The sequence below is a fragment of the Ranitomeya imitator genome, chromosome 10 (genome assembly GCF_032444005.1).
Source record: "Ranitomeya imitator isolate aRanImi1 chromosome 10, aRanImi1.pri, whole genome shotgun sequence".
In the NCBI taxonomy this organism is placed as follows: domain Eukaryota; kingdom Metazoa; phylum Chordata; class Amphibia; order Anura; family Dendrobatidae; genus Ranitomeya; species Ranitomeya imitator.
Window position 1 is genome coordinate 26,923,612 of NC_091291.1, and position 22,483 is coordinate 26,946,094.

At 44.0% G+C, this 22,483-nt stretch overlaps 1 protein-coding gene across 1 annotated transcript in view; it reads right to left on the reverse strand.

Annotated features, from left to right (window-relative positions):
- The window catches only part of BCAM (basal cell adhesion molecule (Lutheran blood group)), a 63,359-nt gene that overhangs the window by 16,542 nt on the left and 24,334 nt on the right, over positions 1-22,483 (reverse strand). The window contains exons 2-13 of the mRNA XM_069742357.1: positions 17,450-17,574; positions 14,886-15,102; positions 12,483-12,553; positions 10,695-10,791; positions 8,064-8,246; positions 7,845-7,969; positions 6,427-6,586; positions 5,888-6,003; positions 5,661-5,802; positions 4,711-4,838; positions 3,775-3,910; positions 2,290-2,325 (exon numbers count right to left, since the gene is read on the reverse strand). Coding sequence (XP_069598458.1) covers positions 2,290-2,325; positions 3,775-3,910; positions 4,711-4,838; positions 5,661-5,802; positions 5,888-6,003; positions 6,427-6,586; positions 7,845-7,969; positions 8,064-8,246; positions 10,695-10,791; positions 12,483-12,553; positions 14,886-15,102; positions 17,450-17,574 — 1,536 coding nt within the window. The remainder of the gene's footprint in view (positions 1-2,289; positions 2,326-3,774; positions 3,911-4,710; positions 4,839-5,660; positions 5,803-5,887; positions 6,004-6,426; positions 6,587-7,844; positions 7,970-8,063; positions 8,247-10,694; positions 10,792-12,482; positions 12,554-14,885; positions 15,103-17,449; positions 17,575-22,483) is intronic.

Below are 22,483 nucleotides of genomic sequence, written 5' to 3' on the forward strand. Positions count from 1 at the left end.
AATTTGCGGCAGACTGTGCCCGTCGCTGATTGGTCGAGGCAACCTTTATGACACCATCGCCATGGCAACCATTATGACATCTACGTCGATACTGTGCCCGTTCCTGATTGGTCGAGGCCTGGCGGCCTCGACCAATCAGAGAGGCGGGATTTCCAGGACAGACAGACAGACAGAAGGACAGACAGACAGACGGAAAAACCCTTAGACAATTATATATATAGATAATAGATAGATAGATAGATAGATAGATAATAGATGGATAGATAATAGATAGATAGATAGATAGATAGATAGATAGATAGATAGATAGATAGATAGATAGATAGATAGATAGATAATAGATAGATGATAGATAATATATATCACTCACAACAGGTGTCTTCCCCTCATCCTTCAAGCATGCCAAGATCACACCCATCCTCAAAAAGCCCTCCCTCGACCCGTCCTCTGTGTCTAGCTATCGCCCAATATCTCTTCTCCCTTATGCCTCCAAATTGCTGGAGCAACACGTCCATCTTGAACTGTCCTCCCACTTCTCCTCCTGCTCCCTCTTTGATCGGTTACAATCTGGCTTCCAACCGCATCACTCAACTGAAACTGCCCTAACTAAACTCACCAATGACCTACTAACTGCCAGGAGCAAGCGACACTACTCTGTCCTCCTTCTCCTGGACTTGTCTTCTGCCTTTGACACTGTGGATCACTCCCTTTTGCTACAAATTCTCTCATCTCTTGGCATCACAGACTTGACCCTTTCCTGGATCTTGTCATATCTGACAGACCGAACATTCAGTGTCTCCCTCCCCCACACCACCTCCTCACTTCGCCCCTTGTCAGTCGGTGTTCCTCCAGGCTCTGTTCTAGGACCCCTACTCTTCTCCATCTACACTTTCGGCTTGGGACAGCTCATAGAATCCCACAGTATGCAGTATCATCTCTACGCTGACGACACGCAGATCTACCTATCCGGACCTGACCTCTCCTCCTTGCTTACCAAAATCCCGCACTGTCTGTCTGCTATTTCAGCCTTCTTTTCTGCTCGCTTTCTACAACTGAACATGGACAAAACAGAATTCATCATCTTTCCCTCATCTCACTCTACCCCTCCACCAGACCTATCCATCAATGTCATTGGCTGCTCATTTTCCCCAGTCCCACACGCCCGGTGCCTCGGGGTGATCCTCGACTCTGCCCTCTCTTTCAAGCCACATATCCAAGCCCTTGCCTCCTCCTGCCGTCTCAAACTCAAAAATATTTCCCGGATCCGCGCTTTCCTTGACCGCAACACCGCAAAAACGCTAGTGCATGCCATTATCATCTCCCGCCTCGACTACTGCAACCTCCTGCTCTGTGGCCTCCCCTCTAACACTCTGGCACCCCTGCAATCCATCCTACGCTCTGCTGCCCGACTAATCTACCTGTCTCCCCGCTATTCCCCAGCCTCTCCCCTATGTCAAGCCCTTCACTGGCTCCCTATCACCCAGAGACTCCAGTTCAAAACCCTCACACTGACGTACAAAGCCATCCACAACCTGTCTCCTCCATACATCTGTGACATGGTCTCCCGGTACCTACCTACACGCAACCTCCGATCCTCTCAAGATCTCCTTCTCTACTCCCCTCTCATCTCTTCTTCCCACAATCGCATCCAAGACTTCTCCCGTGCTTGCCCCATACTCTGGAACTCTCTACCCCAACACATCAGATACTCGCCTACCATAGAAACCTTCAAAAAGAACCTGAAGACCCACCTCTTCCAACAAGCCTACAGCCTGCAGTGATCCTGAAGTTACTGAACCGCCGCGCAACATGCCCTACCCTCTCCTAGTGTTTCATCACCCATCCCCTGCAGACTGTGAGCCCTCGCGGGCAGGGTCCTCCCTCCTTATGTACTCGTGTGCCTGTTATCTGCTCATGTTTAATGTATTTGTCTATATTTGCCTCGTATTCACATGTAAAGCGCCATGGAATAAATGGAGCTAAAAAAAATGTATAATAATAATAATAATAGATAGATAGACAGATAGATATATAATAGATAGATAGATAGATGATAGATAGATGATAGATAGATGATAGATAGATGATAGATAGATGATAGATAGATGATAGATAGATAATAGATAGATGATAGATAGATAATATAGATAGATAGATCGATAATAGATGGATAGATAGATTGATAGATTGATAATAGATAGACAGATCGATAATAGATAGATAGATAGATAGATAGATAGATAGATAGATAGATAATAGATAGATAGATAGATACATAGATAGATATACCTTGAGCAGGTGCTGTGCTTGGGGCCACCATACTTACTGCAGAAAAAGAAGAAACATTGTATCACTAGTGATACCAATTGTGGGTAAGTATTACTACACACTTCTATCATTGGGTAATTGATTGGTCTAAGTTTCCTTACTATATACATAAAAAGGGTTTGTAGGCACTAAAGGTACCTTCACACATAATGATATTGTTAACGATATCGTTGCATTTTGTGACGTAGCAACGATATCGTTAATGAAATCGTTATGTGTGACAGCGACCAACGATCAGGCCCCTGCTGGGAGATCGTTGGTCGCTGAACAAAGTCCAGAACTTTATTTCGTCGCTGGACTCCCCGCGGACATCGCTGGATCGGCGTGTGTGACACCGATCCAGCGATGTCTTCACTGGTAACCAGGGTAAACATCGGGTAACTAAGCGCAGGGCCGCGCTTAGTAACCCGATGTTTACCCTGGTTACCAGCGTAAAAGTAAAAAAACAAACACTACATACTTACCTACAGCCGTCTGTCCTCCAGCGCTGTGCTCTGCACTCCTCCTGCACTGGCTGTGAGCGTCGGTCAGCCGGAAAGCAGAGCGGTGACGTCACCGCTCTGCTTTCCAGCCGCTGTGCTCACAGCCAGTACAGGAGGAGTGCAGAGCACAGCGCCGGGGACAGACAGCGTTAGGTAAGTATGTACTGTTTGTTTTTTTTACTTTTAGGATGGTAACCAGGGTAAACATCGGGTTACTAAGCGCGGCCCTGCGCTTAGTTACCCGATGTTTACCCTGGTTACCGGCATCGTTTGTTGCTGGAGAGCTGTCTGTGTGACAGCTCTCCAGCGACCAAACAGCGACGCTGCAGCGATCGACATCGTTGTCGGTATCGCTGCAGCGTCGCTTAATGTGAAGGGGCCTTAAGGACCTGGAAACTGCATCCTTATATACAACTACCTTAAAGTGACTGAGTCGTGCTGCAGACTAGTTGGACAGGTCCGACTAGTCTGATCTCCCATGTGACTTGGTCCCTGGCAGCTTCTCTACGCCCGCTGCCCTGGAGTGACAGGTCTCTGCCTACATGCGCAGTGGGGGGGGGATAGAAGCCACTGGTGACCCATCTATCCGACTAGTCTCCAGCACAGCTTTTCTCTATCCAGGTACCAGAGAACCAGAGAGGAGATCAAAGAAGCGAAAGAGGGAAATTTATCGTACATACTCTGTAAAATAGAGTGAAGATCCAACTGAGCAGCAGTTCAAAGCAACTTCTAAAGGAGCATGAACTGGGCATAGAAATAGCACTGCAGCAAAGTGATTGTGAGAGAAGGAGGCTAAATAAGGTAACCAAGTATATTACAAGCATTCATAACTTTGCAAACCCTGAGGGATATTTAAATAAATAAAACAAGGTTATTTAGTCTTTAAGCAGAAATAAATTACATGGTAAAATAATATTTTGTACTCTCACTAAAATACACCCATGATTCCCTGAGCCAGACTTACAGATGTTCAACTTGAATTTTTTCTCTTTGGATCCAAGTGGATTTTTCGCAGTGCATGAAATATCATTAATAAGCTTGGAAGTGACCTTTACCGCAACCTCGCTTTTTACACCCGTGCCAAAAAGAGTCTGAGAAGGCTGCAAAAAAAGAAATATAACAATCAGTGTATACAGTCCACGGAGTGAGTGAGGAATCTGAAAACAATGAGCATTGTTAGGGTGGAAGTAGTCAAGTCATGGTCACAAACCCCACCGGACTTATTACAAAGGATCGCGATGGCCTCATAGCTGGAGTCATCACTGCTCACGTAGGTCCCGCTCATTGAGTCATGGAGACATCACAGAGACAAAAAGAGTGAATTGTGCTCTCGAAACAATGGGTTTTCCCAAACATGAACATGGCACATGATCAATGGGGGTCAGAACGTATGAAGGGAGTAATGGCTAGCACTGGAGTGGGGGGGAAATCAGTTGTCTCTTGGGACGTTGTGGTACGTTTTACTAAATTATACTTCAGCTCGATCTTGAGGCATGGCAACTTGATGGATTAACGATCTATAGAAAGATTGTGCAACCATAGATAGATCCATCAGGGTCTTCTCCACCGTTATCTTGACAGTATCAAGGGTTTGCTGGTCTTCCTCTTCGCCTTGCTTCTCCCATTCTTCTGACCATGATGTCCTTCTCTAGTGATCGTTCTCTTCCTATGATGTGTCCAAAGTAGGCAACTCGTAGCTTGGTCGTAGGCAAGTCATAGCTTGGTCATCCTTTCCTCGAGTGAAATGTCTGGCTTGATTGTTGCCAAAATTGATTTGTTTGTTCTTCTTGCCGTACAGAATAATGAATAGAAAATGAAACTATGGGGCTGAGGACGGCAAATGGAGAAATGGCTGCAATCAGCTACACTTGTTTCATGTATATGGCACGTAGATGCTAACCTTCAGCTCCGGTGGATGCCAGCTTATCTCAGGCTCCGGGTATCCTGTTGCTGAACACAATAATGTTAACATGTGTCCTTCAGAAGGTACTTCGACCAATTCACTCTCAGGTCCAAGATCTGGGGGTCCTAAGAAAAAAAGAAAATAATTGGTAACAGTTGATTGTTTAATTTGTGAAGTCCTATAATAAAGCCCACCATAAATGTTAGACTAATGTAGTCCGAACCCGATGATAGACAGGTTCGGTCAAGAGTCAAGGTTTGGGTTGAGTTAAGTATCCGCCATGTCCAATTGCGGAATGTTGATGGCACTCTCATAGAAAACACAAGGAACGCTCTTGTGTATGGGAGAGGTTGCGGAGATAGCTGCCGGCTAAATGATTGGAGAGGCTTTAAGGACTATTATCTATCCACAGAATAGGTGATATATAATTGCTAGAGGTCCAATTCCACCACCGTTCATCAGAACAGGGATTTCAAAGGCCTGTGTGAGAGTGGAGTGGAACTGAGCATGTGCGACCACTGCTCCATTTACAGTAATGGTCGCACATGCTCACTACCACTTTACTCTCGTAGTGGACTTTGAGGTCCCAGTTTTAGGCATCGATTGAGATCTCATCAGCCGAACCCCACACACGATTCAATCAAAACAAATTGAAGACTTTAGGTGTACGGTCTCATCATATATTAAAATGTGCAGTAACAGCTTATTAAACTGGGTAAGAAAAATAGATTGTTTTTCTTTTTTTTTGTCCCAGAAACAGTGCCATCTTTGGCCAAAAACTGGGACAACCTTGTTGAAGTTAATTCTGTTACTCTGCAATACCCCACACAACCAAAAGAAAATGGTGGTGCTGTTCTGAAAAAACAAAAAATTAAGAATGATCCTTATTTCAATCACATACAACCCCTGAAGGTGCTATGGTGTCACTTTGGGTTGGTCTAGCTTACCCTCAACGACGATTGTGACACTCGCTTCTTTGCGCAGACCTGGCACGGTTGGCACGGAAGCTTCACAAGTATAAACCCCCGAGTCGGTATATGTTAAATTACGCAACCGATGCCTGTTGCTGCTAGAGAGAAGAAGATCCCCCTATAAGAGGAATGAACAGAAGCTTGTCAGCTACTCCAAAGAGAATAGATAAGATGACACTAGACGGGAGCGGGCGCAGCTTTACCTTCTTCCAGACCATGTCGGGTCTTTCCGAGCCATCACCTATGCAGTTAAGGGGAACGTCGTCCCCAACAGAGGGGCGAACTTGTCCAGATGGGATGAGAGAGAGAGGATTTAGGTCTGCGGAAGAAAAATCGGACGCTACGTTATAAAAAAAAAAGAGAGAAAGTTACTCTGCAGAATGGTTTGGGCCCAGGAAATCTCTATGTCTCATGTAGGTAAGTGCAGAAGTCTCGGTGATAACTTGCTGATTGGTGAGTATCCTTCGCCTGGGACCTACACCGAATGGCTGAATTGAGAGTTTTTTTCCCATTGGGGCAGTTTGCCATTGTAGTGACACACCCTACAAGGGCAGTAAGAGTTAAAAGGGGAGAGTCCTACTTACTGAAAGCCCCTAAAGATGGCCATACATGTCAAGCAGCTGTTGGCCGACAGCCATGTCTCCCGATCTCCCCATACACATGCACGTCCACTTTCGTAGAGCATGCATATGATCTGTAGGGGAAGAGGGGAGTAACCTGCCACCAGACTCTTCCCACTTACAATGAATTTCGATATCTATCTCCTTCTTGAGCTCAATGTCTTCAGGGCTGTCGAAATCCAGAGCTTCGCAGGTATAAGTCCCACTATCCTCTCGAGAGATGTTTTGGAAAACGTAAGTTCCATTGAGAGCAGAGTTCAAATCGTCCACAGATCCGTCAGCCTGCAATGGAAGCCAATCACGGTGAGGAACAACAGGACTGGAGAAGGAGCATAACATAAAGTACAAAATGGAGGGTATTAGAGGGGTTTTCTGGGACCCTTGATACTGATGACCTATCCTTTATACAGGTCAAAATCTGAGATCAGTGATCAGATGATCGAAGGTGACACAGCGCCATACATTGTGTAGTGGCCAGGAATGGTACTGCAGGCTCTATGATATACACGTAAATAGGGGGGGAGCTTGTAGTACCTTTCACGGCCACTATCCAATGTACGGAGCTGGCACGCTGCAGCACCTTCGATCAACTGATCACCTTCGATCAACTGATCAAGTATGTGCATCCGATTATTGAGGGCATCGTAATATTGGGACAGAGACAGAAAATTTATTGGGCTGCTTGCTATAGTTTTGCTAAAATCAGTATTTTATTTCCTGCAGCTTGTCTAGTCCTCTAAGAGATAATATCTGCGTAACTGAACCAGGACCATCCATTAACAGATTACTACATACAGCGCACAGGAAACAGAAATCTATGTTTGGAGCTAGGAAAAGCCAGAGCTCATGAATAGCGAGGACGATAAGGCACTTCCTCATCATTGAGAAGACTAGCAGAGCCGCAGCAAAGTTTTCGAAGCGTTTTGGAGGAGGATTTGTAGAGTTTCCGCTCAGCTTCTGGCTGAAAAACTCAGATATCCTTAGAGTATGTGTACATGGAGTCTTTTCGCTGAGTTTTTGAAGCAAAACCTCCAAATATTTGAGCAGTTTTACATTTTGAGGAGACATTTGCCTATATGTACAGTTTTTTGAGAAATTTTTGCTTAGCTGCTGTCTTCCAGAAACAGCACCACTCTTGATTCATGGTCTTTTTTGGTATTGCAGCTCAAAGGAATGCAAACCTAGGTGAAACCAAGGAGGAAAATTGTGTCAAAACCACCTTTTTGTAAGCCCTTAAGACCCCCCATACACATTAGACAAACGTCGGCCGTACCCGCCAATACCAATGGGCATGACCAACAGTTTCCTGTGTATGGGGGACCAGACAGATGAAGGCAAGAGGACATAAGGGTCAGGTATTTTCGATTTTTGCGCATCCTGTGATAAACATGAAGGCGTTAGGCAGTCATCTAAGGTGTTTGGGGGCTATTTCTGCCCACTTCTATAGGACTGAGTTGCAATACCGGACCCATCCTGTGCACCAAAGTGGTGCTGTTTCTGCTTCAGGTTTTCGAGCTCCAAGTATTTCATCTCAAAACACCTTCTTTTTTTGTAGCAAGTAGGTCGGGGCCGGGTTCCCATCTCCTTCGCACCGGAGAGTCACTCGGTCTCCTTCTTTAAGGGGCTGATAGGGTAAGACGGATAACTTGACATTCTCAGTGTAATCTGGAAACAAACAAAAAAATGAAATGGACATTAAAATATCAAACATATTCTTCCAAGATTAGCCAGGACAATGGGGCCATCAGGTCTTACTTACAGTGGAGTGACAGTTCGAATTCCTTGGACTCCATGCTACTGGAAGAGCTCCCTGGTAAGGGGAACACAATCTTACAGGAGAATAACGCATCAACGTCCGCTTTGGTGGGCTTCAGGAAGAGAGTGCTGGAGACCGTGTACAAACCAGACGCCTCGGTGGTGGTTCGGGAAGAAGCATATAAATCTGTTTATAGACGAGAGTCTTATTAAAGAGGAATCACGAAAATTGACGTCAGGAGGGGTCAAAAAAATATTTCATAACACTTTTGTTTTGTTTTTTCATATCATTATAATAAAAAATAAATGAATATTTTAACTTTCACTCTGACCACTAAGCCAAATACTAGAATCATGCTTCCTGGTCCAGACAGCTTCCCCAGGCATGCAGGAGGAGGAGGTGAGCTGTGACATCACCTATTGTGAATGGTGGATCCTGTGTTATCTACTGTATATAGAGGTGTCATCAGTCATTGTACAGGAGGAGGAGGTGAGCTGTGACATCACCTATTGTGAATGGCGGATCCTGTGTTATCTACTGTATATAGAGGTGTTATCAGTCATTGTACAGGAGGAGGAGGTGGGCTGTGACATCACCTATTGTGAATGGCGGATCCTGTGTTATCTACTGTATATAGAGGTGTTATCAGTCATTGTACAGGAGAAGGAGGAGGTGAGCTGTGACATCACATATTGTGAATGGTGGATCCTGTGTTATCTACTGTATATAGAGGTGTTATCAGTCATTGTACAGGAGGAGGTGAGCTGTGACATCACCTATTGTGAATGGTGGATTCTGTGTTATCTACTGTATGTAGAGGTGTTATCAGTGATTGTACAGGGGGAGGAGGTGAGCTGTGACATCACCTATTGTGAATGGTGGATTCTGTGTTATCTACTGTATATAGAGGTGTTATCAGTCATTGTACAGGAGGAGGAGGTGAGCTGTGACATCATCTATAGTGAATGGTGGATCCTGTGTTATCTACTGTATATAGAGGTGTTATCAGTGATTGTACAGGGGGAGGAGGTGAGCTGTGACATCACCTATTGTGAATGGTGGATTCTGTGTTATCTACTGTATATAGAGGTGTTATCAGTCATTGTACAGGAGGAGGAGGTGAGCTGTGACATCATCTATAGTGAATGGTGGATCCTGTGTTATCTACTGTATATAGAGGTGTTATCAGTCATTGTACAGGAGGAGGAGGTGAGCTGTTACATCACTTATTGTGAATGGTGGATCCTGTGTTATCTACTGTATATAGAGGTGTTATTAGTCATTGTACAGGGGGAGGAGGTGAGCTGTGACATCACCTATTGTGAATGGTGGATTCTGTGTTATCTACTGTATATAGAGGTGTTATCAGTCATTGCACAGGAGGAGGTGAGCTGTGACATCACCTATTGTGAATGGTGGATCCTGTGTTATCTATTGTGTATAGAGGTGTTATTAGTCATTGTACAGGAGGAGGAGGTGAGCAGTGACATCACCTGTAGTGAATGGTAGATCCTGTGTTATCTACTGTATATAGAGGTGTAATCAGTCATTGTACAGGAGGAGGAGGTGAGCTATGACATCACCTGTAGTGAATGGTGTATCCTGTGTTATCTACTGTATATAGAGGTGTTATCAGTCATTGTACAGGAGGAGAAGGTGAGCTGTGACATCACCTATTGTGAATGGTGGATCCTGTGTTATCTACTGTATATAGAGGTGTTATCAGTCATTGTACAGGAGGAGAAGGTGAGCTGTGACATCACCTATTGTGAATGGTGGATCCTGTGTTATCTACTGTATATAGAGGTGTTATCATTCATTGTACAGAAGGAGGTGAGCTGTGACATCACCTATTGTGAATGGCGGATCCTGTGTTATCTACTGTATATACAGGTGTTATCAGTCATTGTACAGGAGGAGGAGGTGAGCTATGACATCACCTGTAGTGAATGGTAGATCCTGTGCTATCTACTGTATATAGAGGTGTTATCAGTCATTGTACAGGAGGAGGAGGAGAGCTGTGACATCACCTATTGTGAATGATGGATCCTGTGTTATCTACTGTATATAGAGGGGTAATCAGTCATTGTACAGGAGGAGGAGGTGAGCTATGACATCACCTGTAGTGAATGGTGTATCCTGTGTTATTTACTGCATATAGAGGTGTTATCAGTCATTGTACAGGAGGAGAAGGTGAGCTGTGACATCACCTATTGTGAATGGTGGATCCTGTGTTATCTACTGTATATAGAGGTGTTATCAGTCACTGTACAGGAGGAGGAGGTGAGCTGTGACATCACCTATTGTGAATGGTGGATCCTGTGTTATCTGCTGTATATAGAAGTGTTATCAGTCATTGTACAGGAGGAGGAGGTGAGCTGTGACATCACCTATTGTGAATGGCGGATCCTGTGTTATCTACTGTATATAGAGGTGTTATCAGTCACTGTACAGGAGGAGGAGGTGAGCTGTGACATCACCTATTGTGAATGGTGGATCCTGTGTTATCTACTGTATATAGAGGTGTTATCAGTCATTGTACAGGAGGAGGAGGTGAGCTGTGACATCACCTATTGTGAATGGTGGATCCTGTGTTATCTGCTGTATATAGAAGTCATTGTACAGGAGCTTTACCTGCTGTTTTTTCAGTTCCAGCATTCAGTGGAGCTTGATTTCTGTACCACTCGATGGTGGGTGCTGGGTATGAATTTCTGCTGGTGCATGTACCAACCTTAAAAGAGAAGATAAATGACTTTTGGAGAAGGAATGGAACAGTCTACCAGAGGGTGGAAACAGACTGTCTTAATACATTCCTAAAAGAATCGATTTCCGACATTAATATTTCACCCACGCTAATGTTTCGCATATTGGCTGTACCACCTAATCTGAGCACAGATGACGTGTGGTGTAATGGGATACATTGATTGAGTAGGTAGTGAAAGGAAAGTGTACCAAGATGGTGCTTAACCGAATGGCTCCGGACAGTATTCCTGTGGCTTTGTGAACAACGTTGTGTTACCTGTATGGCACAAGAGTTCAGCGAGCTGATTGGTGCTGATGGGGAATTTGACTCAGACGGATGCGGGTCAGTGTAGTTGTACCCAGGACAATATAGGCTTCTGCTTCCTGCCATGCAAGTAAAAAGGGTAGGAGCTACGTGAAGGCGAGTGATGGGAAAATTCATAAGAGTGAGTGCCACCTCAGGCTACGTCACTGGATAAGACAAAACCTCTGTGACTTTCCCAGGTGTAACGCTGGTGGCTGTGAACCCACTGTACCATGGGCCAGGCTTAATATGGTTGAGCAAGACTAGGTGCCTACCGGGTCTTCACTACAGGTGAAGACCTTGTGGTGAGGATGCTGGGCTGCCGGTAGACACCAGATGCAACTCTAGGGATGTCCATGGCACTGCAGCAGGTGACCTGAGGGTAAGAGTCATGGGCATGAGGTACAGAAGGGCAAAGACAAAGACGTGGTCAGATGGTCCGAGGTCGGGGTAGGCAGCACAGGATCAGGATATGTAGCGGAGGTCAAGAGCGGAGAGGTCAGACAGGACAGGTACACGAGCTGGGTCAAAACTGGGAGGAACAAACACACAAAGCACAAACTGGACACTAGCTGAACAAATAAGCTAGGAACCAACGTTCGGACCAAGAATGGTGGGTGGAGCTGCCTGATATAGAGCCTGTTTGCATGGGACAGGCCATGGAACCTAATCTCCGAAAGAGACCGGCCATCCTAGCCAAATGGAAGAAACATGCTGAGAAGCCATGCGGAGACCATGGTGAGTAGGGAGGTGCGGAGAGGGCATGCGAGTTACCGCAGTGACACCAGGTGAGGAACACTCCTAACGAGCCAAGAGTGACCGCCAACTTCTGAGAGTGATGGAAGGCGAAGGAGTCTCAGAAAAGTTGTCACGTGCCCGCAGAAGAGTGGCAAATGCCATGATGAAGAGGTCTATGTGCGGGGTTACTGCAGGAATGGTCACGGTGACGCGCTAATGTAGAAGCCAATGAAAGCTCTAGGTTTGGTGTGCCAAATGTGAGCGAACCTGCAACAACCGGCAGGTCCGAGGGGGTTGGTATGGCGGATAAAAGTGTGTGTACAGTGAAGAAGGAGAGGCTAATAGGAGCGAGTGTCAGCCCATGAGGAACTGAGGTGTCGACTTAGCATACGCGCCTGAGAAGAGCAGCGAGACTTGAAGAACGTTTGCGCTTTCCTAGTAAGCTGCTACATGTATAGCACTCTGCCAGTTTTAAGAAAGAGAACAGTAAAGTTTGTGAACTGTGCTCCAAAGTCAATAGTTTCCCATTGGGGGCGCCTATTTCTAAGTCATAATAAATATTTTTACAAGAATCTAGAATGTACGGCATACATATATGGTACAGAGAAGGAACTTTCCATCAGAAGGCATTATATTACCTCTGCTGCTATAGGCTCCGTGATAGATAATACTTGGGTGCTCACAGAAAGTTCCGGGGATGAAGGGGACACTAAAGGCAAAAATTAAAGAAAATTAGTACAAAGCATAAAGAAAATTATACCGTGTGCTCCACCAAATAATATTATATTATTATATTAAAGTGTTCTGTATTTTGTATCATTTTACATTCTATTACGGTATATTGATCTATACTATATTATTAGACTTTACATTATCACCATTATATTATATTTTCCTTATAAAAAGAACACTAAAACGTATATATTATATTAAGCAATATTTTATATCCAATTACACACATTGTATTTAATTATATTATTCGGCAGGATACGGTATTTCACATTATAGCATGTCGCATTATATATTAAATTGTAGTAGTTGATAATTTATTCTATATCCCTTCTACTGTAAATTAAATAGTAGGGATCCATTTTTTTTTTTCAAGTGATAGAAACCATTTTTTAGACGAGGTTCTGCAGCAGCTGCTGATTAGTGTTAGACAATTCCAATGCAAATTATTTAACCGCCTAATTGCAAGCTTGATTTACTAGCAAACTTTACAAACTTTCATCCAATTAGAATGAACTAATCAAATGAGAATAATGAACTAATCTAACAAGTAGTTTCTCTAAATTCAGCACAAAACGCCACTTTTACTGATTTACATCTGTAATGACAAGTGTCTTCAATATTTAGTACAGCACTTCCGGCTGTTGTAATCCGATGCACTTCTGGCTGTTGTAACCTGATGCACTTCCAGCTGTTGTAACCCAATGCACTTCTGGCTGTTGTAACCCGATGCATTTCCGTCTGGTGTAACCCGATGCATTTCCGGCTGTTGTAACCCGATGCACTTCTGGCTGTTGTAACCCGTTGCACTTCCGTCTGGTGTAGCCCGATGCACTTTCGGCTGTTGTAACCCCATGCACTTCCAGCTGCTGTAACCCAATACACTTCTGGGTGTTGTAACCCGATGCACTTCTGGCTGTTGTAACCCGATGCACTTCCATATGTTGTAACCTGATGCAATTCCATATGTTGCAACCCGATGCACTTCTGGTAGTTGTAACCCAATGTACTTCTGGCTGTTGTAACCCAATGCGCTTCCGGATGTTGTAACCCAATGCACTTCCGGCTGTTGTAACCCGATGAACTTCCGGCTGTTGTAACCTGATGCACTTCTGGCTGTTGTAACCCGTTGCACTTCCGTCTGGTGTAACCCGATGCACTTTCGGCTGTTGTAACCCCATGAACTTTCAGCTGCTGTAACCCAATGCACTTCTGGGTGTTGTAACCCAATGCACTTCTGGCTGTTGTAACCCGATGCACTTCCATATGATGCAATTCCATAAGTTGCAACCCGATTCACTTCTGGCAGTTGTAACCCAATGTACTTCTGGCTGTTGTAACCCAATGCGCTTCCGGATGTTGTAACCCAATGCACTTCCGGATGTTGTAACCCAATGCACTTCCAGCTGTTGTAACCCGATGAACTTCCGGCTGTTGTAACCTGATGCACTTCTGGCTGTTGTAACCCGTTGCACTTCCGTCTGGTGTAACCCGATGCACTTTCGGCTGTTGTAACCCCATGAACTTTCAGCTGCTGTAACCCAATGCACTTCTGGCAGTTGTAACCCAATGTACTTCTGGCTGTTGTAACCCAATGCGCTTCCGGCTGTTGTAACCCAATGCACTTCTGGCTGTTGTAACCCGATGAACTTCCGGCTGTTGTAACCCGATGCACTTCTGGCTGTTGTAACGCGATGCACTTCTGGCTGTTGTAACCAGATGCACTTCAGGCTGTTGTAACCCAATGCACTTCAGGCTGTTGTAACCCGATGCACTTCTGACTGTTGTAACCTGATGCACTTCTGGCTGTTGTAACCCAATGCACTTTTGGCTGTTGTAACCCAATGCACTTCTGGCTGTTGTAACCCAATGCACTTCTGGCTGTTGTAACCCGATGCACTTCTGGTTGTTGTAACCCGATGCACTTCTGGCTGTTGTAACCCGATGCACTTCTGGTTGTTGTAACCCGATGCACTTCCGTCTGGTGTAACCCGATGCACTTCCGGCTGTTGTAACCCAATGCACTTTTGGCTGTTGTAACCCAATGCACTTCTGGCTGTTGTAACCCAATGCACTTCTGGCTGTTGTAACCTGATGCACTTCTGGCTCTTGCAACCCGATGCAAATGTGATACATATCTTACAGCATTCCTAGGGATTTTAGCCCATTCCTCATGCGATACGGCCTACAACTCACTAATATTTGTGGCTTTGAGCCTCTCCTAAATGGATTTCATTCTAGCATTGGGATATAAGGGGTAATGATGCTGAGTGCCAATCAGCCATACCCATGTACCAGATATCTGTACTCACCAAAAACCTTCAGCTGAGTGTTGCCCTCACCCGTCCCTTCACTCCCGGCATTCACTCTGCAAGTGAATTGATTTTCATCCTTTATGCGGATTTCACTTATGACCAGACTGTTGTCGCTCCTGACTGCCGCTCGGCTGGTAAACGGCGTTCCCGGGTATACCGATGTCTTCCCATCAGTGTAGCTGGCGATGCGAATCCTTTGTCCATCCTGATCAGTCTGTGGGTCAAAAATGAAGGATAAAGGCTCAGTTACATGAAACGATTGCCGGTCAGTGATTGCTATCGTTATAACTGTTTTTTTTTTTTTTAAAGGGACGATTCTATCATATGGCGTTACAATGTTTAGTCCAGACCAGTCCAGTCCAGTCTAGACCAAGGGTGTCAAACTGCATTCCTCGAGGGCTGCAAACAGGTCATGTTTTCAGGATTTCCTTGTACTGCACAGGTGATAATTTAATCACCAACTCATTATTTGTGTAAGTGATTAAATTATCACCTGTGCAGTACAAGGAAATCCCGAAAACATGACCTGTTTGCAGCCCTCTAGGAATGCAGTTTGACACCCTTGGTCTAGACCATTCAGTGACTGATGGGCGACACATCATCACTTCTAGCACCAGTGATAGCGCTAAGAATACGGTAAGTCACGCTTCTTTCCTTTTTGCTTACATTTCCTACTTTCTAGGTCAGCATTTGTAAAATCATGGAAAACTCCTTTAATTATGTTTTTTTTTTTTAGAGATAATTATTATTTATTTATTGATTATTTAAAATTATTATTTATTTAAATTCATATATTTCGAGCCACAAATATTTTTCCTTAACAATTTTGCACCGTTTGACCTCTATAGCCCCCGTTTTGTACTCTATTACTGGGCGCAGAACGAGTTAACTGAGGATCTGTCAGTGAGCTCCTGCCGACAGGCATTTTGTGACTCTTTTATCCGTCTTTTTCTGAGACCAAGCTGAATATGTAGGGCTTGTAAAAGACAAACACACGATTCCAAAAGTGAATTTTTGATAGTTTGATAATTCCCCCAGTCTTGTCTAGATGAATCTGCATCCTCCTAATTAGTCCCCAATTCTAATATTCCCCATTTCTAATGGTCCCCAATTTTCAGCTGAACCATCCGTGACACTGAAATCCTCTCTTTTCTCCTTGCTAGAACAATGGCCTGTCCACAGTCGGGATTCCGAGACAATGAAATATTGATATTTGTGATTCTGGAAGAGAACAGATTAAGCAAGCAAAGAATAAGCAGTGACACTTTAATCCCTTCCTAAACAATACACGGCTTATCACCACACGGGTGCCCTGCGGAGCCTCCATTCTTAGTACAAGTAACACCCAAATTGCTACTAAGGACCAAAGAATTGCTCAATAGTGAATTCCGGGTTTCTTAAACGGCTTCTGCAATACTTTAAGGGGCAATTCTTTTCCAAGTAGCAGGTCCCCTGGTGATAAGTTAATTGTGGGGGGTCCCTGATCTTAGGACCCATCCTCCATCGCATGTCGCCTATTGAAATGGAAGGCTACCCTGGCCAGTGGCTCAAAAAGGCAAACTTTGCTATTTCGACTCTATATTTCTATAGAAACTGGACCCTGTGTGTTTTTTTTTAACCTAAATGCACGACTGTTTGTCAGTTTTCAATATGTTCTTATTACAAATTTAGGACCATTTGGTTTCTGCAGCCTTTATGGATCATAGTACATAGTGGACTGCAGAATGAGTTGACAATCAAATCTGTCTATATCTCTTATCGCTCTTCTATCAACACTGTTTCTAAGCTGATATATAGCAAAATTTAAAGGAGTTATCGAAGAATTATTTTTTGGCTTTTACGGTACTCTGTACTTAAAAACTAACGGGCTGGTAGTTGCTAACAGAGACAACTACATGAACGCCGGTGAAGAGGAATCATTGATCAGTTTTGCTGATCCACGTTAATAGAACAGCTTTTCCTTTTTCGGGTGGGTCTATCAAATGCTGGTGTCATGCTGATTGACAGTGGGCTCCCCGCAGCTAGGCAGCAGGGAGCCCATCAAAAGAGCAGAGAAGAAGTCGCTGCTCTGTTGACTTGATGTCAATGGGAGCCACTGAATCGTCGGCATGAATTGTCAGTGATAGCTCTGTCCTGGCACAGATCTTCGGCGGGCAAAATAGGCAGGTGGGCAACATGTTAGTGCTTAGGCACATTGTAAAAAAAAATAGCCAAACACTAGACCAATTTTTTTCTTGCGTATGTGAAAATTGACTGATGTCTGAATGAGGTGTCTAGTTTGCACTACTAATTTCTTCTTGCTCGGCCTTCTGAAGATTGAGGCTAATGGCAGGGGAACTCAGGACTGAATTCTGTCTTTTCATTTGATTGTTTTTTTGGCCTTCAAATTGAGGAGACTTCTGATGACCAAGTCTTAGCCGTAGAAAATGCTCCGCTTGATCAATGTTGCTCATCTCATTGCATATTTCGACACTGATGTCTCTACAAGGGGGTGCGCGCCCTATGAAGGGGTTAATATTTTTCGTAGCTGCACATACAGACATCGGTCACACTCTACTTACATAAGACCACTCCAAGCTGTACTTTGGAGACCCGCTGAACTTCGGCTTACACGTGAAGACGGCCTCATGCCGGAATTCAACCTCAACCCTTGGTAGGACGGTAACCGTCACTGCACAGAGACAGCCTGCGAAAGAGAAAAAACAGGGTCGTCAATACAGAGATTCAGATACACCATCAATAATATGACTCTTGGGGCCCCTTTCATGTAGGATACCAGCAGCTAGCAGCTTCAGTTGGAGCTGAGGTTGTCATTGCATTACTGGAACCAGAGGTTGGTACCAATAACTGGCAGATGCCACCAGGTAAGGTATAAAATATAACTGGCACCTTGATCGGAGAGTAATAAAAGGTTCTTTGTACCACCTTCGTCGATTCTATTAATCGATCATTTGATACTGAATTTTTATTCTAGATTCCTGGTAGAATTTTATATTCCTTGTTCAAAGGGTTGTCCCATACATTGCTTTTGCTCGGAAGACGCATCGCCAAGCAGGGCCTTGGCAAAACCGCAGATGCAGGAATGTTGCTGCATATTTCTGCCTATGAGTCACGTTCACAAAGGTCAGTAGATGCATATCTGTCAGCTATCCAAAAGATCTACTGGATTTGATGGACAGGCTCCTTGGTCTATGGCATTTATCCAACCTCTGGCCTCCACGTCATTAGATATCACCCAAGGGGACAAGAATATGTCTACAAGACCTTACTAAAAAGCAATGCACTAAAACAGATGAAGCAAGATGGAGACAAGAGGCCAAAGATGCCCAGAGCAAGAGTATCACAAGTCACAATATAACGGTACAAGATGTGTCCATATCTTCTGAATATACAGAACTTTCCCCCCTGAGAAATGTCCAGTTATGTTAAAGGAATGACATATTGGGAAAAGCCTTTTTGAATATGACTTATTAGGGTACATGGCATCATAGAAGAGGGTGAAATGCCAAAGTGGATTACCACTAATAAAGAGTTGATCCCTCCCGAGAGGATCACTCGTTTGAATGAGTGTCATGAAATACCACACATCTCTTGAAGTGGTCACTGTGAGAGAAAGGTGATTTAGAGCTTTAGAGAAAGGAAAGAAGAACATTCGAGGAGCCTAAAGACCAATCCTGTACACTTTAGAATGAAGTCCACATGATCGCAATGGACATTTCCGAACACAGCGGCTCCCATAACCACCTCCATGTAGTTTTGGAATGATCGGTATTAACACTTTAAATGTCATGTCATCCAACTGGAACTTGAGATATGTGAGCACTCGTGAGAAGGAAACATATCGTGTAGACCACGTCATCGTCATGTAAAGGAATGGAAATACAGTGTGTCCGTAAAGTCATGGTGCACTTTTATAGTTTACATTTTGGCGCCCTTTCTCTGGCCCAATCGTATCAGACCTGTTCATGAGGAGAGATAACAAGAACCAAACAACACAAACTCATTTAAGCTGTTGCTGAGCCCCCAGACAGATTAACCCCTGATAAACTGAACTCTGATTAATACAGTGCCAGGTCTGGGACATCATGCAACCACAAGCTTATGCTATCGTTTGGATGTGTGTTGGACTACAAATGGAGCCCACAACGAACTGCACTGAATAGGTATGAAACTGTGAGAGTTTTTCTTTTATTTGCAACAGATTTCATATTTCTATCGTTTTTTTGTTGCTTTCCAGTGACTGGTCGAAAGTGCACCATGACTTTACGGACACACTGTGCTAATGTACAGTAACTGTGCTGTGAGTAGGTCAACGGGGGGAAGGGGGGTCAAAAGTGAAACCTACCACTGTGTCCAGGGAGGGACAGCAGAAAACAGCGCCATTCGAGTCCATGGCTGTGTTTGGTATTGCAGCTCGGCCTAATTCACACTTACAAGAATATTTATGTATACCTCATCCACGAGACAGGTAACAAATGTAATATTGCTGGGGGTAAAACTGATGGGACCCCACACTGATAACTAAAATTAATGTTTTGAGTCCCTATTTCAGGGACCCTTGAATGTAACAGTGTTCATGTATGGCTTTTTGACTGACAGAGAGATAGCCAAGTTCTGTCAGTCCTAAAGACAATGAATGGGGTGGCAGTGCACAAGCCTCTCGCTTTAAACTTCTCCAGGAAAGGAGGTTTGGGTACACCACTCTAATAAATAATTAGGAAGTTTTGGGTATCCTCTTATACCAATGGTAAACAACATATTTTGCCCTAAGGGCCATAATGCCATACTGCATCAATCGTAAGGGCCGCAACATTTTTTAAAGGGGTATTTACATGAATACATCACCAGAACCACCATCAGTACATCAATACATCATCAGAACCAAGTTGTGAGTATTTGAGGAGGATTTGGAAATTTGCCGCTCAGTTTGTGCTCCAAAAAAATCAGTGTGAACATACGCTAAGTTAAACTGGGTTTTTGGAGCAGAAACTCGCCTAATCATCCACCTAAAATATTACAATACCAGACACATACATAGTCAATGGTGGAGCTTCTACTGAAATTAATCAGACTTTTTTCTATTCTGACAAACTCATTTAAATCAAGACATGTGCATCCTTAAAGGGATACCCTCTATATACATTTGTGGAATATTATTTGGTTCGACCACAAGTATTTGATCTGTAGGATTGAAGAATGGGTGTTCCTTATCCCCTACAAAATTGTGAACGGGATCAGATCAATCTAATGTCATATCCGAATACAAGTCGCCTCCCGGTCTGCAGGATGGAAATGATCTGCAGATTTCGTCCCTGCTGTATGTCCTGAATGACAGGACGCATCACACATGAACACAATCTCACGGTCCGACCCCAGACGGTTATTTCTAACTCTAAATATTTGACTATTTCTGGTGCTGTGGGAAATGGAAAATGAGCCATATCCACAGGTCTTTCCTATGGAAGTATTTCTACTGCATTATTTTTATCTAGTCTTCTATTCTCAGAGAAATAAAGGGCTGGTTTATTTAGGGGGGGAAATAAGTCTTTCCCTTTTTTGTTCATTATTAAAGTGTACAAGAGCAAAGATAAAAATAAGACCCGTCTCGAGAGACTGACTACCACCAGACCCAGAAAAGGAGGTCTTGGCGCCCTATCCTATTTTTACCAGTTTTCTAACATGTGTACCACATCCTACTGCTGGTTTTAACCACCCATTAAAAAGGGCACCCAAACTGGACCCCATTCAAAGGGCTCCGTAGCAGCATGACCTGCTTCTATAGGACATATGTCCTAGAGTCTGGTTAAGACCCCACTTTGAAATGTCCAGTAGGAGCATTTTAAGTCAATTGGGGGGCGTACATTTCTATCAAACATAGTGGAGATGTCAAACCAGACAACCCCCATCAAGGGAACTTGACGCAGGCCAAGAATGCATGGGTTCTGAATGGAGAGATGGGAATAAGCTGTCATCAAAAACCAATTCAACTGGGAAAAAAGAAGTGGGTATGTGAAATCCAGCTGCCCAACCCTTCTCTCTCGCTCGTAGCATCTGCCATTGGTGGAAATTCATTACCCATCTATATATATTACGGTAAATGGTCAGACAGTTCTACCTAAAACAAGTTCATCTGACATTGACTGATTGATGATGCAAACACATACGATAAAAGTTGACCAATATGGCTGATTTTGACCATAACAAATGATCGTTGACGGTTTTAGTGAAACAAACGATCCAGCCACTCGTTTTGACCTATGACTCACTGACTAATGTTCATACCGGCTTGGCATGTTGGATTTTTTTCAGCTCATGTCAAGTACTTTGCTGCATCATCAGCTCAAAAAATCCAATATTACCTGATGCAGTCTCTGGATATAAATGCCAACAAAACCTCCAATAAATTAAGAGAGACGATGGCCAAACTTACGGAAGTTGTCCACTCCTTGGGCAATTCCTTCTCATACCCCACGCTTGGCCCCAATAAAATGAAAAAGCCAATACTCACCCACTGTGCCGGCACCATTCCCACGATGTTGGCCCCCACTGTCCCCGGGATCTGGTGCTATTATTGTGACATGTGAGCCAATCAGTGCTGGCGTCACTGTCCCAGTCTTCTGTCGAATTGAATATGATGAGGAAGTCAGAGATCAGCGGCAGCCTGGACTTCCTCTTCATGTTCAAGTCGACAAAAGGCGGGGACAGTGACGCTAGCGCTGTCACAACAAAAGCACGGGAGCCCCAGGGAGAGCGAGTGCCAACACCGTGGGAATGGTGCCGGCACGGGAGGAGAATATAAGCTTTTTTATTTTATTGTGGGTCAAAAAATTTAGATCAAGAAGTAGTTGGCCAAGTAGTGGACAATCCTTTTAAATGGCTACCAACTTGCCAGTCAAAAAATATTTATAAAAATACACTTTTCTCTGCTGCAAACCCAATAAGCAAGTTGCACCTCCCTTACAAATTGGAGTCCTCGGGTCATGCAGAAACCTTGGCTCACCAGAAGCCATTTATTTGTCTCTTAAACGGCCTTGTGTGTTGGCGACTGGTCACCCTAATTAATTTATTAAATACAATAACGGCTTTACGCTCACTTAAATATACAAGTTCTCCCTTCAGTCGGCCAACGATCACTCAGCCATGTAAGATTAGTACAGACGTTATCTCCTTTTGCTGTCAATGTTTGATTAACAAGAAGCCAAATAATTAGGCGAGTTCAGAATAGACGTTGACTTATACAGGAAGTTGTCAGACAACTAAAAAAATAAAGATCTGGGTTAATTTGCAACCAGCGTCAGACCTAGGTAAGGTGATACAGAGGACATCCGGCAGTGCCTGAGGCGATAGTAACTGTGGTACCAGTGTGAGAATGACCTGGGGAGAGGCTGAGTCATTCTCACACTACAGTCAGGCACTGTATGGCCTGAAGTCATATCAAGCCATTCTCACATCGTAGTGAGGCACTGTATGACTTTTCGTATGGCCTGGGTCATGGGGTACCACTATATCATCCTCACCATGTTTAGTGGATTTTTTTTCTCCATAGGATCTAGCTTTGGATGGTAACATAAAATCTGAAGTCATTTTCATAATGT